We start from the raw sequence: 17043 nt of genomic DNA, 5'->3' as shown, positions 1-17043 counted from the left end.
GTTCCAGACGATGGTCTTACCGGAGAGTCAAGCCAAAGGGGTGTGGAAGTCATTTGAGAAGAGGTCTGTGGTCTATGGAGGTCTAATGAGTTTCTGCAGCTATTAGCCACTTTAGTGGGTCCCAGAGGTCTTGGTCTTTGTTGGGTTTTTGCAAGTTATTTTTTATGTTCAATGAAGAGCCATCTCTCTGTGGTTTAGTTTTTTGAGTCAGGTCGCTGGAATCGGCTTCATACAATCCTTTATCGCTGTTTTGGACTGACGTTTTGGTTCCTTTGTACTGACTCTGGCTCCTGCAAAACGACTGGTGCAGTCAACTTTTCTTGCACCAGGTGCAGGTTTTTCCTGTTCTTAGGTGGTGGAGGCATTTCCAAGGTAATGTCCTTTGACGTAGTACTTATAATTGGTACTTTTGGAGCTGAGTTTGGGCTTGCTACCGGCACGAGGGACTCGAGGTCCAGCAATGAAGTAATTTTGGGCATTGTTGGGGTCTCAGCCAGTTTGGATGCGCTGGCCTTAGGTGGTGAAAGACTTGGCCAGGTATTGTCCTCTGATGTGGAACTTGCAGTTGGAGTCCTTGGGGTTGAGTTGGAGCTCACAGTAGGTACAGTGGATTTAAGGTCCAATGGTACACTGATGGTAGGCATTGTTAAATGCGCTATCAATTTAGGAAGACCGGGGTTGCTTGCATCAGAAGGAGACCGTGTGTCGCCAGAGCCGACAGAAACAGTGCCATTATGCCAGACCCGGCAGAAACAGTGCCATTATTAGATGAAAAAAGCGAATCCTGTAGCATGGGATGATCAATTCGCCTCTGTTTTGAAACTGGCATGCATTCATTTAGAGCCTCCAGGATGTATAGGTCTGTTAGCTCACCCTTTCTTGTGTTTTTGCTTGAGGATTTGGGTTTGAAAAAGTCTCTCAAGTTTGCGAGGCTGCCATAGATGGTTTTACTTGGTTTGTGTATTGGGCATTTGTCTTTGCTCTGTTGCCCTTTGATGGAGCCTCTAGTGCTTTTTTTGTTAAAAGTTCCACCAACTTTTTGAGGAAGAATGGAGAGTGGACGTTTTTAACTATTCCCGAGCAGAGCACTGGTGTTTTCATCAATAGCTGCCACAGGGGGTGGCAAAACGACGTGGCTCGGCTCTGCGTGCACCAGAGCTTGCACTTTCAGTGTGGATCCCGGAAGAGGAGCCGAGCCCTCTACCAGGCTCGCTCGCAGGGATCCCATCAGCAAAGGAGGTGCCTTCTGGGGAGCCTCCACGCCCCCCAGGCACACGCAGCACACCCCATCACTGCCCCTGCCCCCCTCGAGCCTGAGGACCCGATCCCCGGTCTCAGGCCGCACCCGGCCCCGACTGCCATAGCCTACGGCGAACCCTCACTGGGGGAGACGAGAGCAGGCAGGAGAGCGGCAATCCATGGCCGGGAGCACCCGCGTAGACCGTGGCCCCGCGGCCTGCGGGCGCCTCCCCTGCTTCTTCCACACCGTCCCCATCCACGGGCAGCACCCGACCCGGCGCTGCCCCGTCTGCCATGACCCGTAGCGCCTCCCCTCCGGGAACGGTTGGGGGAAGACAGGGGAGCGGCAAGCCCCCAACAGGTGTACAGTCTGTGCTTCCACCGCGTCCACACGTAACCGTCTTCTCCACGAGGGACCCGACCCTGGAAAGCCCCACCACAGAGCCCGGAGCCATCAGGTCAGTCATCGAGTTGTGAATGAGGTTTGAGTTGGAGCAGTGGGAACAGTGGATGAGTTCAAGGCTTTAGGTTTTCCTTTTGGTTTTGGACACAAAAGTAGTTCAGGTACCTGGTCAAGCATGTAGTTTGGTGAGTCTTCAAGCCTAGATTTCTCTGTTTTCTCTGTTGGAGCTCGAAGACTTGAGCTCCGGAGACACTGACCTCCTTCCTATCCGGGCACCAGGGAGGAGAGTGGGGAGTGCATTGCCGCCCTGACTGCCCGTCCTGCCGGGACTACAGGACTGTCACTCCGCGGCCACTCCGCGGTACAAAGCAGCTTAAGTACTGTGTGTCCACCCACCAGTACTGTAGTGAAAGAAAGACTCAGGAAATGGAGAGCAGTCCTCACGAGCAGGGCAGGACTGTCACTCTCCGTCACTCCGCGGCCGCTACGCGGTACAAAGCAGCTTAAGTACTGTGGGTCCACCCACCAGTACTGTAGTGAAAGAAAGACTCAGGAAATGGAGAGCAGTCCTCACGAGCAGGGCAGGACTGTCACTCTCCGTCACTCTGTGGCTGCTCCGCTGTACAAAGCAGCTTAAGTACTGTGGGTCCCTTGCTGGCCATCCTGACTAGGTGCATCACCGCTCATATAATGTGTAGAACACAGAACATTGTTCTTCGCCCAGCCAGTCACTCCTCATGTTACCCTCTGGGAATGGAAAGTGATGAATGAGTTTGAACTGGCCTTCCTCTTTTTTGGGGACATGAAGTGTTCTGTATGTGGATCGGTGAACTGGCCCTCTATTCACACCATCACCAGCTCCTTTTTAATTTTTTCTCTTTGATTGATTGATATTTTATTTCTATCACGCTCATACACAAGTGTTTCAGAGCGCGACAAGGCAAGGGAGGGGAACAGGGGAGAACAAAACAGCGATCTTACTAGGCCCAGTGACATTGAGAACGCGCAAGTGCATGAGAGAGGGGGGGAGGGGAAAGTGCATGGAAGAGGGGAGAGGTGGAAAGTGCAAAGCAGAGGAGAAACAGATAAATAACAATAAATAAATAATAAAGGCAACAAACAGTGGTAATGCAGCCAGCAATTTGCACGTGCTAGGTTTAAGGCAGCAGACAGGGTAGGTCAGATAAGTGCAGGAAGAAAAAGGGGGGCTGTATGGGTACAGATACAAACCCCAGTGCAAGGGGTGGCCCGGAGGCAGTGCGGGAGGGTGACAGGATGAGCAGGTACCTGTGCCCAAAAGACAGAGGGTGGCCAGGTGCACAGTGCCAAGAGAGAACAGATCAGCAGGGGAGAGGGGGAGCGAATGCAGAAGAAAAGAGGAAGGTCTTGAGGTGCTTCTGGAACCGGAGATGGTTCTCCTCAAGTTTTAGAGTGGCAGGGAGGCTGTTCCAGAGGGAGGCCCCAGCCATTATGTGTGAATTGTAGAGCAGTCGGAAATAGTCATCGATAGCAGATCTGTTGGTCTCGGAGGAAGAGTGTGAGGGGGCGCAAGGCTCTGTGCTTCTGCAGGGTTAGAGGGGTGAGGTCCTGAAAAATTTGAAGAGGGGAGCCTTAGAATGATAATACGTCGCGGGTGCGACCGATCGCTGATATGGCCTCTATGGTGGAGTAGAAATGGACTCTTGTAATTACGTCTGGGGGGAGTGGGGGAGGGAATCGGAGACGGTTCCCCGGCGAGGGCGCAGTCTATGGGTCTGATCGAGTAACAGCTGTGTTTCATCTAAGTTCGGAAGCAGCGACTGGAAGAAATGGCCCACATACTCAGGTAGCTCCTTATCAGAGATGGAGGAGGGAATGCCCCGGATGCGCAGGTTATTGTGGCGGGCACGATTTTCAAGATGCTCCTGCTTGTATTCAAGGATCTCGGTTCTGTCCGTCAAGGTCTGAATTGCACGTTGTACCTCCACTAATGCATTGGAGTGTTCTTGGGCTAGGTCTTCAAATTCCCCCATCCTGTGCTCAACGTCGCCGACCCTTTGCTTGTTTTGATTTCGGACATGAAGGCTTCAAGGTCTTCTTTGGTTGCAAGGGTCCCTTTCTCCTCTGACAATTTTTGGGGTGTGGGTTTTGGCGGGTCCGCTTTCTTTCCCTTGTCCGCAGCCAGGAGCATGGTGGAGATATCCGCAGATTTATTGGGTTTCAGAGATTTAGCCATAGTTCCAGAGTGGAAGGCGACCCCGAGCGGGGTTGCTGCGAGGGTATGATCGGTAACTGAAGGGTGAGATATTGGGGGGTTCTCAGAAGTTAACTGGGGGACCACTTGCCTTACTTTTAGTTGTGGTGGGGAAGTGGGTTTGTCAGGAGGAGCGCAGATGGGTTGGGCTCGGCGGATCCTGTGCTAAGGTGGAGAAGAAAGTAGTGCATAGGGAGGGGAGCAAAAGAACTCCCAGGCTTCTGATTGCCGTTGGTGGATCACTCACCGACTGCCGCCTGTTCCCCAAGTAAGGCGTGGAGGGCAAGCCGCTTGGTTCCAATGATGGTGGAGGGTGGGCAGGGGCGCCCCAGGAAGCTGCAGGAGATTAATTCAGGCGAGCTGCTGTGAGGAATCTGGGGGTTCAAGACTCCGTAGAAGGGATAGTTTGAGCTCAGGGGGGAGGCGGAGGCGAGATCAGGAGTCCAAGGCGAGGTCGTCCCCTCTCTCCAGTGGTCAGGTCCCCCAGGGGGAGGGATCTGGGTCGCAGCTGGGCGGCTCTTGAAGGGCTTTGGGAGCTCTGGGCCCAGGCGGAATCCCACCAAGGTGATCGATGGGCTGATAGAAGGCTTTACGCTGTCCAGTCACCCTGAGGAGGAGAGCAGCAGTGGGGTGGCTGCCGCGGAGTTGCAGAGTATATGGGGGAAGGGGCAGAAGAGGGTGGAGAGCCCCCTCGTCCGGGTGAACAGCAGGGGGGGTGAGCCCCTGATGGCCCACTTGCTGCTTAGGGGGGGGGATCACAAAGTCCTGTCTCGTGCCGGGGCTCTGTGGTGGAGACCAGGGCCCCCTGTAGTGGTGGCGCGGGGTGCAGAGACGTCTGAGCGCACAGCAGGGCAATGCAGAGTTCCCGGCCAGCCTCAGCACGCCGGGAGCAGGGGATCGTGGAGGCAGCGCATTGCTGCTGCTGGATGGAGCTTCCCATCCCAGGCGCCGGGACCGCAGTGGAGGTTTGGTGGGGGGCTCCCCTCCGGCGTCAAAGTTAGATTGTGGCTGCTTTACTCCCCACGTCTCCGATGGAGGAGAGCAGAAGTTACGCAAGGTCAGACCGCCTCATGCAGCTGAAGGAAGCAGGTTTCAGGGATCCGGTGCCGAAGAAGCGGGATGTAGTCACCAGCGCTCTCTGTGGAGCGTGGGCGCCCTCCGTGGCGTGTGGCTCCGGCCCCCAGGCCGAGGCGGCAGGTAGGTCAGGGGAGGGGGGGAGGGAGTGCCAGTGGGGCCAAAGCAAGCTGGGCGTCAGGGCAGAGGAGTCTCCCCAGTGAGATGAGTCCTGTGCAGCAGGGTCCGGGTCGGGCACCCCGCCGGGCTATAATCCAGGACGCACACGGTCCGGGCCCGGAAAAGCAGCGGAGCGCTGTCAGGCACCTGGAAAGACGTCAGCAGGAGGGGGGAACCATGAGTCCACCAGGGGTAGGGCGCTGGTAGCAGCGAAGAACCCGCCATTTTTAGGCTATCTGGCAGTCGTTGCCAGCAGGCGCATTTGCTGCGTATTCGGGGGTTCCCGACCTCGATTTGAGCCCAGATTGCAGTCGAAAGGGCTGTCAGCATTCCGCAACCTGGATCAGGCATTCAGGAAGCTGGACCATAGGAGGAACTAGAGTTATTCAACAAATGCTGCGGTACCCAGGCAGAGGCCATTAGAGGAGCTGCCACATCGCTGGCGCTCCAGGCCACGCCCCCCTTTATTAACTTTTTTTAATATATATCCCTTCTCCCCTAGAGAATGCATGTAAACACTCCATTGTGGCCTACGAGCCATTCTATTGTGTAGTCCCTCCACCTCACTTTGGTTCTTCATGGCCCCAACCAATGAGGTGACAGGGTGTAAGCTCCCCCCCAGTCAGCCATCTTCAGATTTTGAACCGTAGAGACTACAGTATGATAGGTGCTGAGCGTAGGAGCAGGGGAGGCGGGTGGGCGCATGTGACTATGAAAGATACCAATGCTGGAGAAATACAGTTAGAGGTAAGTAACTAAGACTTCTCCAGCATTAGATCTTTCATAGATTCAGATGCTTGAATAGAATACCAAGCAGTTAAAGCATGCCACCATCATATACATATATCCATATATAAGCATAGATGCAGAAAAGTTATTTCTGACAAACCTTTACCATGCAGCAACACAATGGTTACTTACTCAGGGAAAGCGGGGAAAGTAGACTGGCCTACCTTATGTAAAGAGGTGGCAGAGCACTGCCTGGCCAACTGCCGATTCCTTGTTGGCATCTTCTGCTAGGCAGTAGTGTTTGGCGAATGTGTGCAGAGTGCTCCAGGTAGCGGCTCTGCAGATGTACTTCAAAGGTACCCGGCATGAAACGCTACTGATGCCGTTCTCGCTCTGGTGGAATGTGCTGAAGCCGGTCTGGAGAGGGGGGGTCGGTCGCCCTTCAATTGATGACAATGGGTGATGCATAACAAGACCCATCTTGTCAGACTTTTGTTTGGAGATATGTTGCCCTATTGTGCGACCAGTGAAGGCAATTTACAGTCTGTTAGATAAGCGGAACTCCTTAGTTCTCTGCAAGCAGAATTTCAAAACCCTAGTCATATCTAGGGAGTGTAGAGCTCTTTCCGCCTCTTAAGTATGGTTCTGGAAGAGAGATGGTAGCACAATGCGCTCTGAGAGTGTCATTTCCGATAAGACATTGGGCAGAAACTTTGGGTGTGTCCTCAAAATGCTGCGGTCTTGCTGAAACAAAGTAAAATGAGGTTTTGAAGACAAGGCTTGTAATTCACTGATTCTCTTGGCCGACGTCATGGCTATCAAAAAAGCCGTTTTCCAAGATAAGAATTTTATTTCACATCTGTGAATGGGTTCAAAAGGGGGTTCCATGAGGGCCGTTAGCACAGTGTTTAGGCTCCAGGGAGGAACCGATGAGGGCGTAGGAGGTTAAGTACACATCAACCCCTTCAGGAAAACCTTGACAGCCGGAAGGGAGAGTAATGACTGTGCTTCTGGAGTCGTCGTGTATGCCGATATGGCCGACAGGTGCACTTTGATGGAGGTTAGGGAGAGACCTGACTTAGCCAAATGTAATAAGTAAGGTAGTATCTGTTTTACCGAAGCTGTAAGTGGGTCAATAGCAGATGTTTAACACCACTTAGAGAAGCAGGTCCATTTCCGCACATATGTGATCCTTGTCGAGGGGGCTCTTGAGGCCCTGATTATGTCCCAGCAGTCTGCCGGAAAGTTCAAGTTCATGAGTTTTCGCTGCTCAGGAGCCAAGCCTTGAGGGAGAGGCTTGCTGGGTCGTGGTGGACCCCTCTATGGTTCTGCTGAGCCAAGAGGTATTGATGTGCCTGGAGGTGCATTGGAGGCCACCGGGATAGATGCTGCAGAGTCAGATACCAGCTATGTGGCGCCCAGTCCGGTGTTATTAGGATCATGGAGCAATCCTGTTCCTTCATTCTGCGCAGAACTCTGGCTATGAGTGGAATGGGGGGAAATGCATAAAGGAGCTTCCCTATCCAGTCCACCGAGAATGCATCTCCTGCTGACTGATGTTCTGGGTACCTTGAGGCGAATGCTTGACATTTTCATTTGACTCTGGTGGCAAAGAGGTTGATCTGCGGATGGCCCCATACAGAGAAAATCTGTTGCACTTCCTTTTCGTCTAACTTTCATTTTTGGGAAGACGCGTACTTCCTGCTCAGTTTGTCCGCTAAGACACTGTCCACTCCTGGTAGATGTTCCACCCTGATCTGGACTTTGTGGTGCAAGGCCCATGACCATAGAAGTTGAGCTTCCTGTGATAAGATCTGACGTTGTGCCCCCTTGCTTGTTTGTGTAGTGCATGGAGGTTGTATTATCTGTCTGGATGGTCAAGACTTGACCCACCACTACTGGAAGGAAAACTTTTAGAGCCTAACGTATCGCCCTGAGCTCTAGGACATTGATATGGAGCTGTGATTCCTGGTCTGACCAAGCCCCTTTTGTCTGGAATTCTGCCAAGTGTGCTCCCCATCCCGATAGGGATGCATCTGTCCTTAAGAGAAGAGTAGATGTTGGTGCCTGGAATGGCATCCCTTGGGTCAGGTTCCGTGGAGTATTCCACCATCGAAACGCCTTGTGCACTGCCGTCGGTATCTGGACTACATCTTCCCATGAACCAATGGCTTATTTCCATTGGTGGTCCAGGCCTTCCTGGATTGGTCTCATGCGAAGTCTGCAGTTTGGTATGAGAAATATACATGAGGACATCATGCCCAGGAGGGATTTGAAAGAGCGTACCGTGGTCGTCTCTTTTTCTAGGAACAATGATGTCGAACGGAGGATGGCTGTTACTCTGTCCGCCGATGGTCTTATCCTGGGAATGGTGGTGTTGAACTCGGCCCCCAGAAAGAGAACAGTCTTGCTGGGTACTGGGCAGAATTTTATGCTGTTTATCAAAAAACCTAACCCTTTTAGTAGTTTTGGCGTTTTCGATACTGCCAATTGAGCTTGACTGTAGGAGCTTGCCCTTATCAACCAGTCATCTAAATATGGAATTACCTCTGTTCCCAACCTTTTGAGGTTCGCCGCTACGGGTGCCAGACATTTGGTAAATAACCTCTGTGCTGATTTCAGCCCGAACGGGAGTACCCTGAATTGGAAATTTAGGTCTCCTATAGCGAACCTGAGGAACTTCTGTGGGCAGGATGAATTGGAATGTGGAAATATGCGTCTTCTAAGTCCAGAGTGGCTAGAAAGTCGTTTCTGTTCAGCCACGGTAAGACGCCTTGCAGGGATATCATTTTGAATTTGATGCGTTTGATGTATTTGTTGAGTGCCCTTAAGTCCAATATGGGCCTCCATTGATCGTTTTTCTTTTTGATTAGAAAAAAGCGGGAATAGAAACCTTCTCCTTTCTGGGAATAGGGAACTGGCTCTATAGCTGCTTTGTGCAGTAATTTTTTAACTTCTGCCATGAAGTTCCGCAGCATGTGAACTTTGCGAGGGGTGGGGGCAAGAAATGGAGGGTGGTCTAGGAATTCTATGGTGTGACCCCTGCGGACCACCTGTAATACACACTTGTCCGATGTTATCGAATTCCAGCGTTGAAAGAATTGGCTTACTCCCCCCCCACAGGTGTTTGACATAGAGGGGGAAGAACCAAATGGTCAATTTTGTTTGTTCTGGGCTATACCTTGGGAAGCGCCATGCCTTCCTCTCTGAGAATACCTGTTGGCGGATTGATAGCTGTTGCCTTGGAAAGTGTTACCTTGTGACTTTTGACCATAGGAGGAACGTGAATATCCTCTGTCTTTTGACTTTGAACCTCAAAAGGGCCGAAAAGACCGGCAGTCTTTATATTCATCCTTCAGGGAACTAATGGCTCGGACTGTGTCTGTGTCCGTTTTAATCCCTTTCAGATGGTCATCTACTTTTTTGCCAAATAATTCTTGCCCATCGAAATGCATGTCCAACATGTGTGCCTGTACTTCAGGCCTGAAATTCGTGGCCTTCATCCATGCCTGTCTCCTTAGCACTGTGCCGTGGGCCATTTGTCTGAAACCTGATTCAGACACATCAACAGCAGCGTAGATCATGTGGTCTGAGGTAGCTTCTCCATCCACAATGATGGACCTGGCTTCTTCCTGTAAATCTGCTGGCAGATGTTTGGTCAGTTTGGACATGCAGAGCCAAAGTTTGCGATCAAACCTGGCTGTCATGGCTAATGCGTTGCTCGCTCTAATAGTGAGAGAGGCTGAGGAAGACACCTTTCTACCCATGGCTTCCAGCTTACGACCTTCCTTCTCTGGTGGTGCTGACAGTGGTGATGATGGGTTGGCTAACTTCTTTCTAGCTGCTACTGTGATGGCTGAGTCTGGCTTAGTATGACCCCTTAAACAAAGTGGTGCCGAATAAGGTGCCTTGTACTTCTTTTCAGGTCTTTTCAGGTCTTGACACTAATGCTGGTGTGGATAAGGTGTTGAGAAGAGGAATGGTGGTAACCTTTCTTCTGCGTTTGTCTCTGTGCTCATAAAGCACCGACTTCTTCTCTTCCGAAGAAACTTGTATTTTGAACAAGTCTGCAGCTTTACCAATTATAGTATGAAATGATACCAAATCGTCCAGAGGTGACGAATCACCTGGGGAGTCTTTCTTCCTGGGATGCTCGACGATATAATCATCCCATTCACTGCGAGCATCAGGTTCCTGAGTAATCTCCCCTTCCTCAGGGTCCGAAAAATCCCTGAACGGTTCGGTTCCTCTTGCCAATCAGATACTGACACAAATGACGGTACCGTAGTTGGATCTCGGACTGGCGATCGGGGTCTATGAGGTGATGATGGAGAGGGGACTCTTGTCGGTGAAGCACTGAGTGTTCTGCTCCTGGATCTACGTGGAGGCTCAGGTGGCCATGCTCTTTTCTGTGGTCTACTCCTGGAAGGAGAGTGTCTGGGTGTGCTATGTTGAGGTGAAGTATCCCTCAGGGGGTTTCTTGGCTCCTTTGGTACAGAAAATCTATTCTTTAGCTCTTGGCGCCTATTAAATTCCTGGATGATTCTTTGCATCGATGCCATGAGCCCCGGGTCATAAGGATCAGCCATGTCCTCTGAATCTGGTTGCCAAGCAGGGCTGTTTCCCTTAGGAATGAGGAAAGGTTGCTCACCAAGAATTTCCATGTCCGAGAACTCCTCCTGAAGAATGACGTCTGGGAGTTCCGTCATCTCTTTTAACGGGATTCATTCAAAAATACCCTCTTAACCTCTCCACATCTGAGCACCATTCAAAATACTTGCATGTTGGGCCACTGGTGATTACTATTAACACCAATTCAGTTACTTTAGAATAGTATAACATACTACACTCAAGATATGTTCTAATTCTAAATCATCGGCTACCACACCCCTAGTTATACACATCTCTTAACTGGGACAGTTGTGCTCCAACTGGTTCAGGTGTATCTGAAATTGGAGATGTTGATCCCAAGAACTTGTGGAGACTGCTGGCATTGGATGGTTTATCCGTGACTTCAGTGACTGGTGGTGTGGGTTCTACTTCCTCAGAAGACACCGAATTTTTTGGAGTCGTCAACAGTATTTTCGTCAACGGTGGTTTCGCGGATGATGGCTTTGTCAACGGCGGTTTCGCCGACGGTGGTCTCGTGGACGAGGACTTTGAAGATGGTTGATCCATCGACAAGAACTTTGTGGACGAGAGTTTCTTTCGACTGCTTTGTGGACAACGACGAGGATTTGGTCGTGGACAATGAGGCTTGGAGTGTTGTAGTTGATAGTGGCTTTGTCGATGGCTTGGTCGTCGACGGGTCCCTGACCTTGCTGCCGCTCGAGGACGGCTTCTCTGTCGACGGCTGCCCCCCCCCCCCGCTTTTTTTATAATGCCTCCTTACCTTTGGAGGTGGTTTATTCTTCAGGATGACATGCCTTGTGATGACCTGAGTCCAAGGAAGGCATAGAAGAAGTGGTTGCCAACTTTCTTTTAGACCTATGAGATGGGGAGGAACTCCTTTGCACTGAAGAGGACCTTCTCTTTGAAGTTTGTCTCTCAGATGGTTTAGTAGACAATACAAGAGCTGTCTTGGCAGACGCCTCGTTTGAGGACAGACCTTTGGCTTCTAGGTGTAACAGAAGTCTCCTGTGTCTGTCTAGCAGGGTTTTGGTGGAGAAAGTCCTGCAAATGTCACATCTGTTGATGTCATGTGGATATAAGCAGTAAATACAGTGGTCATGTGGATCCTTCATGTAGACAAGTTTCTTCCTGCACCTCGTGCAGTCCCTAAACAGGAAAGGCTTCTTGGCAGACTGAAGCTCAGCCATGCTGAGGAGAACTTTCACTCGATGAAAAAGTGCCAGGAAAAACATTTTACAGAGCCCAAAGGCTCAGGATAGAAAGACCCTAAGAAAGGGAAACTAGTAGAATACATTACAAGAATATGAACTGCACACAAAAGGTGAATTAAATTTGAAAGCTCAGAGAGCTGGAGGATTCCTACTGTCTGATAGACTGCGGTGAAAAATCTGAAGATGGCTGACTGGGGCAGAGCTTAAACCCTGTCACCTCATTGGTTGGGGCCATGAAGAACCAAAGTGAGGTGGAGGGACTACACAATAGAATGGCTCATAGGCCACAATGGAGTATTTACATGCATTCTCTAGGGGAGAAGGGATGTATATTAAAAAATGTTGATAATCATTTTTTTCACCGAGGATTCCCAGTCTGACGAAGGGGAATATTCAAGCATCTGAATCTATGAAAGATACAATGCTGGAGAAGCACATTTATGGAGGGAACAGCACTAGAACAAAACATGGCCATCTTCGTTAACATCCGGCAGCGACCACCCTCCATCTTGTTTTAATAGTACTGAAAAAATAAACTCAGTTTCATGATTTTGGAAGGATTATTTACTGCTTTAAAGTAATCATTACAGTCAACATACTGTGATGGATAAAGAGATTAAGATTCTTTGATGGTCATATATGTAGGATAACGTGTGGGAAGTTTTTGCCGTACTGAACCTCTAAATCAGTGGTCTTCAAACTGTGGGGCGGGCCGCACTTGGGGGGCTCAAAGGATGGCCGAGGGGGTGCGAGGCTCTTCAAAAATAGAGTTCGGCAACTTCTTTCAATAGAAAATATAAGAAGATATGGTATCTGGGGGCTGGCAACACTATTTATACTAAAGTGGGGAAGGGGGGGCATGACAATATTTTTACTCCAGAGGGGGCTTCGCATAAATAAGTTTGAATACCACTGCTCTAAATAAAGAATCCACAAAAAACGAATCATATTTTTAAAAAGCTGAATGTTAGCAAAATGAAACAGTTTTTATGGCGACCAAGAATAGAACTCGATGTAGATAATTTTTATGGCTCAAAACTGTCCCAAACAAGCCATTGTGATAGCAGACTTGAGGCAGGTGCCATTATTTTAAGATTCACAGTTAATGAAAGCACCCAACAGATTATAATCACAACAATGAGATGATCAGAAAATCTACTTTACCTTCAAAGATTGTCTTTTCGTCACATAGTTTTCTGAATGGAGCAATTTTTCATAGTCATTAAAAATCTGTGAAAAAATTAAACAGTAGTTACAAAAATCTTCATTTTTCGGCAAATTCTGAAATTAGATAATTTATTTGGTGTAATCTATTCCAATCCATTTCTGTACTGCTATTACCAAAACGCTGTACAAAGACGTTTAAAATGGCACAATAACAATGAGGAAGAGAACATGGCATTTAATACAATGACTAAGCAAAAAAGGTTGAGAATCGGGTGGCGTGGCCAGCAGGCACCCAAGATGGATGTGCCTGCTGCACGCTTCGTCATATTGTCCTGTAAAACCCCTTATAAATGCTGCTTTATTAATAAAATGAACCCCTCATCGTGTGGCACAGCTCTCCTGGTGGCAACGTACCCAATGCCAGCTGATTTGCAGGTTTACAGCTAATGCACCAAGCGGATTGGGTGCAGATCCTGGGCCAACTCCTGCCGCGGATGGAACATGGCAGACACTGCATGGGTGTCTCACCCGCTAGTCTCCAGGGATCTGTCATACAGGTGGCCAGGACACAGCCATCGCTTTTGGATCCAATTCCTGGGGGTGGCCCAGATCACATGGATGGGAAGTATTCAGGGAGTGGGACACTGGATGGTGAGATGCTGTATCCCCTTCCCGGTAACACCTTTTCCCCAGGTAGGATACTTAGGAACTCAACCCCCCCTTTTCCAACACAAATACTTTCTCGCTGACAGCTCACTGTGAGAGAAAATGGACTAACACCTGATCTGTATACCCGACATGTCCCATCACAAGGGTAAGGCAGAGTCAGGCAATTACTGATAATTAGACACACCTGACTTCCATCACACTTTCCTACATGGATAAAAGGCAGAGCATGAAAGCAAACTGAGCAAGGAAAACACATGAGGAAGCAGCAGTTCCGAGATGGCAGTTTAATACGAGGAGAAAGACGGCAAGACCAGGGAGGGGTGCAATGAGGCAAGTGCCCTTGACCTTTTTGGAGGAAAACCGTTACTTTCACGAGCCCTCGAGAATAAGAAACATAAGAACCGGAATTAAAGCTGGAGAAAGGTGCATTGTGTGTCAGAGGTACCCGTGGCACTCCCGCGTTAATAGCCAAGGCGGACCGGAGCGATTTCCGATGTGGTACTGTCCTTGGCTCCTACAACAAAGCAGAACTAGTAAAGTCAGCACAGCCGGTGAGTCAGGGAGACTGATAGCAGATCGGCCTGTGTTAGAACCAGGGTTGCAAGCAGCAACTTTGTAAGAAGCAATCTGATGAAACAGTGTGTGAAGCGTATGTGATGAGCAACGCAAATATAATTGAACATCCAAGGAGTGACTGAACTTTTGAAGCCAAGATAGATACAATATACAGAGTGGTCCGGCATCACGTGGGTGCTCATTCAAAGGTCTCTGTTAGGTATCCAATTGACAGGTGGCAAATGTGAAATGTGAATTGGTAAATTGAAGTGGTCCTGCAATGGGTCAAGCTAAACCCTGTGCACATTCGAAAGTCTTCTATACCTAATACAAACTGCAATTGATCTGAGCTTGGCTGAGGGGGATCCGGGTGAACCCTGAGTCACCCGAGAAATGATATTCTCTGAACATTGGAGAAGGGGATTTGAGCCCGGAAGAGGGGCATCCAAAGTAACCATTGTGGTATAAAAGGGATCTAAGCATGGCTGAGGGGGATCCAGGAATCACCTAACTTGAGTGTTTGTAAAAGGAAAGGCACTTTTCGTTTGGTTTTGTACATCAGGCCCTCTGCATCAAGAGACTTTGATAACTTAAGAGATTTGGGCACAGAAGGACCAGATTCTGGTTAGGGAACTGTGTCCTCCTGTCGAAGAAGCCCGAGAGTGTGCTATACTCGAGTGAACCGCCTTGTCCCGTGCTGAAAACGTGGGGAAGGAAAGCCAATGGTCTGAGAGTCCTGACAAATCATTTTGCAAACACTTCTTTCTTTTTCATGAACACTATTTTTATTAAGCGGTAAGGATTGGCAATAGTTTTTTTTTTAGTATAGGCCCTTTTATTTTGACGAGACTCCACTAGGACAGCATTATTATTATTTGATGGTCGTAACTTGCTCCCATCTGTAGATTTTTATAACACCCTTGTTAAAGTTCAATAAACACCCTTGAACTGTGGTCACTTGTGTCTGTCTTACTATTGATGCCATGCCTTCCTTACACCCTTCATAGGCTGAGTGGCCACGCTCTGCTGTAACAGATGGCGGCTTCAGAGGAGGGAGTGTGATTTCCAGTGGCAGATTGCGGGTCTTGGTGTCTGCTGCGGTGAGGTGCCTGGGGGCAGCCCGACCACGGAGGATCCTAGGGCTCGGAAGCTGCTGGCGTCTAAAGCAGAGGACGGACTCAGGCGGGGAGCTCAGAGCGCTCTCCCACTGCTCATAGAATGCATGGGGGGGCACCCAGCGGGACCCAGGTACATTGCCAGGTCGGTCCCCCGCATCCCGTGGGTGAGTGAGGGAGGGAGGGAGGGAGAGGGGGCGTGCGCCAGCCTGCAAAGACGCTTGAATGCGTGTGCAGCATTGACAGCAGGAGTGTGCTTGTCTGGATATACATGGTGGAGGGCAGAGACGCACGTATGCAGACCAGTGGAGGGCCAGCAGGCTGGATTGAATATAACTTCATAGATCCCCCAGCGGCCCGTTATGACACAGAGGGAGCAGGGCTGTAATAGCGGTCAGCCATTGATCCAGTACAAGTGAGTCTATGCAGTGCTTTGAAGGGTCACACTACACAACCTATGGGCCTCTACTACAATTGTTATTGACAGTGGCGTTTCAATAGTTGCGAACCTGGACGGTTGGTGGAAGTGGGCTGCATTCATAGAAGATTGTTTTTCTTGCCCAACTGTGAGATCCCCCACGTTCAGAGGCACACTACACTTGGCAGCCCTGTGTAATTGCTTGCGCGGAACGAGCCACATATAGTACTGTGAATCTGGGCCTCTGGGAGATATTGCTGCATTTACAATATAAACTAGTGCCCTGAACAGCAGCTAGGAATGTGCCTTTAAAAAGCCAATTTGCTTGGAACCATCTGAAAGGGGTTCCTGGGCTGGCTTGAGGAGCACTGTCGGCCGGGAGTACCAGCTAACCTTGGTGAGATGGCTAAATGTGGTTCCTCCCTCCCAGAACAGTTCTACCAAATCCCTTTTACTAAGGAGAATCTTATGGTGATGCTCTCCGCCCTGACACAGGATCTCACAGTAGAGATCAAATCTATAAAGGAGGCATGGAAGTAGCGCTGTTGTCTGTGAGGCTACTCTGCTCGGAGTTCTTGAAACCATGTGTAGTGTACTGTTAGGTAATACGACTGGGAGTCTCGCCCCCTTTTACACAGGAAGCTACATAAAGCAAGGTGCATGTGCTTTTTGGCGCGTGCTTTTTGGAAGTAGCTTCTTGAAGTAGCGCTTTTCCTGCAAGAGATACTAGTTTTATCAGCGCAGTTTTTCTGATCTTTAGTATGCCGTTATGAATGGTGTATATCCGCAATGAGAAACTGGTGAGCTATGCATTATGCGTATACATTGCCCGGCAATATACATTATAGGTTCTGTGCTGTGACACGCGTCTGATAAAAAAACAGAGCTGTAATTGATTTAACTCAGTAAGTACATGGAACTACGGTCCTTTGGTGCCCACTCCACTAACCCATCCCGGAAAGCAAGTGATCGTACGATGAGGAACACTTCTGGGGCACCTTCTGCTGAAATGACGCTGAGACCTAGTAGAATGTGCAAACGAAACATAATTTCGAAACCTGGCTTGCTACCTGAGGGAAAGCTCGCAAAGATGACTACTTTCTTTAGCAAAATGGAGCGCACTACCTGTGTCACATCAGCACAGCTGTCTGCAGTGGAAGAGGAAAATACGAGAAATGAACTTGTTGATGATTTGGCGCTTAGACTTCCCTGTATAGGTGCTAAGCTATTAACGTTAGTGTTAGAGGAGCCAAGTGAAAATGTCCCCTCTAATGATTAAAGTATAATCACCCATAAAAGCACATTAGTGATAGAGAATGAGTGGCGTGAGATTGTGATACGTGAGATGCATGACACATTAGACCCAGTGGCTAACAGAGAGTCATTACGTGATAGTGTGTCTTGTGACATGCCGAGGTTAATTCCAAAATTAAAAGACA

General features: G+C 49.4%; 1 protein-coding gene across 5 annotated transcripts in view; it reads right to left on the bottom strand.

Annotated features, from left to right (window-relative positions):
* CAB39L (calcium binding protein 39 like) overlaps positions 1-17043 on the bottom strand; it is a 1166132-nt gene that overhangs the window by 200753 nt on the left and 948336 nt on the right. For all 5 annotated transcript variants that reach the window (XM_069640065.1, XM_069640066.1, XM_069640069.1 and 2 more), the window contains one exon: positions 12845-12910. In XM_069640065.1, coding sequence (XP_069496166.1) covers positions 12845-12910 — 66 coding nt within the window. The remainder of the gene's footprint in view (positions 1-12844; positions 12911-17043) is intronic.

Source organism: Ambystoma mexicanum, chromosome 7q (genome assembly GCF_040938575.1).
Source record: "Ambystoma mexicanum isolate Mex_15411 chromosome 7q, UKY_AmexF1_1, whole genome shotgun sequence".
NCBI lineage: Eukaryota > Metazoa > Chordata > Amphibia > Caudata > Ambystomatidae > Ambystoma > Ambystoma mexicanum.
Note: the sequence above shows the minus strand (reverse complement) of the source record. Positions and strands in the feature narration are given on the sequence as shown.